The sequence below is a fragment of the Bison bison genome, unplaced genomic scaffold, assembly GCF_000754665.1.
Source record: "Bison bison bison isolate TAMUID 2011002044 unplaced genomic scaffold, Bison_UMD1.0 scf7180017864379, whole genome shotgun sequence".
Taxonomy (NCBI): Eukaryota; Metazoa; Chordata; class Mammalia; order Artiodactyla; family Bovidae; genus Bison; species Bison bison.
Genome location: NW_011494951.1, coordinates 3,891,644 through 3,891,971, shown reverse-complemented (window position 1 = coordinate 3,891,971; position 328 = coordinate 3,891,644). Strand labels below are relative to the sequence as shown.

General features: G+C 64.3%; 1 protein-coding gene across 1 annotated transcript in view; it reads left to right on the top strand.

Moving 5' to 3' along the window:
• The window catches only part of WDR1 (WD repeat domain 1), a 40,912-nt gene that overhangs the window by 35,508 nt on the left and 5,076 nt on the right, over window positions 1-328 (top strand). Inside the window, exon 12 of the mRNA XM_010857267.1 lies at window positions 54-164. Within this exon, the coding sequence (XP_010855569.1) occupies window positions 54-164 (111 nt within the window). The remainder of the gene's footprint in view (window positions 1-53; window positions 165-328) is intronic.

The window sequence follows — 328 nt, the reverse complement described above, 5'->3', positions numbered from 1 at the left end:
GGGCCATCTGTCCCGGGCCTCTGCTGTAACCGCACTGTCTGTGTGTTTCCCAGATCGTTCTGCTGAAGGACCAGAGGAAATGCTTCAGCATCGACAACCCCGGCTATGAGCCCGAAGTAGTGGCCGTGCACCCGGGTGGTGAGACAGTGGCCGTCGGGGGCGCGGTAAGGCCCTGTCCCCACACCCTCTGCCCTAGGGTCTTTGAGTGATTTGGGGGAGGGCGGTCAGGGCTGTGTGGGTGCCAGGCTACCTCCTGCCACCCAAGTGAGAATCTCCCTGGGCTGCCCCCTTCCCCCCCAGGAGACCAGGGTCCCAGCAGTGAGCAGGC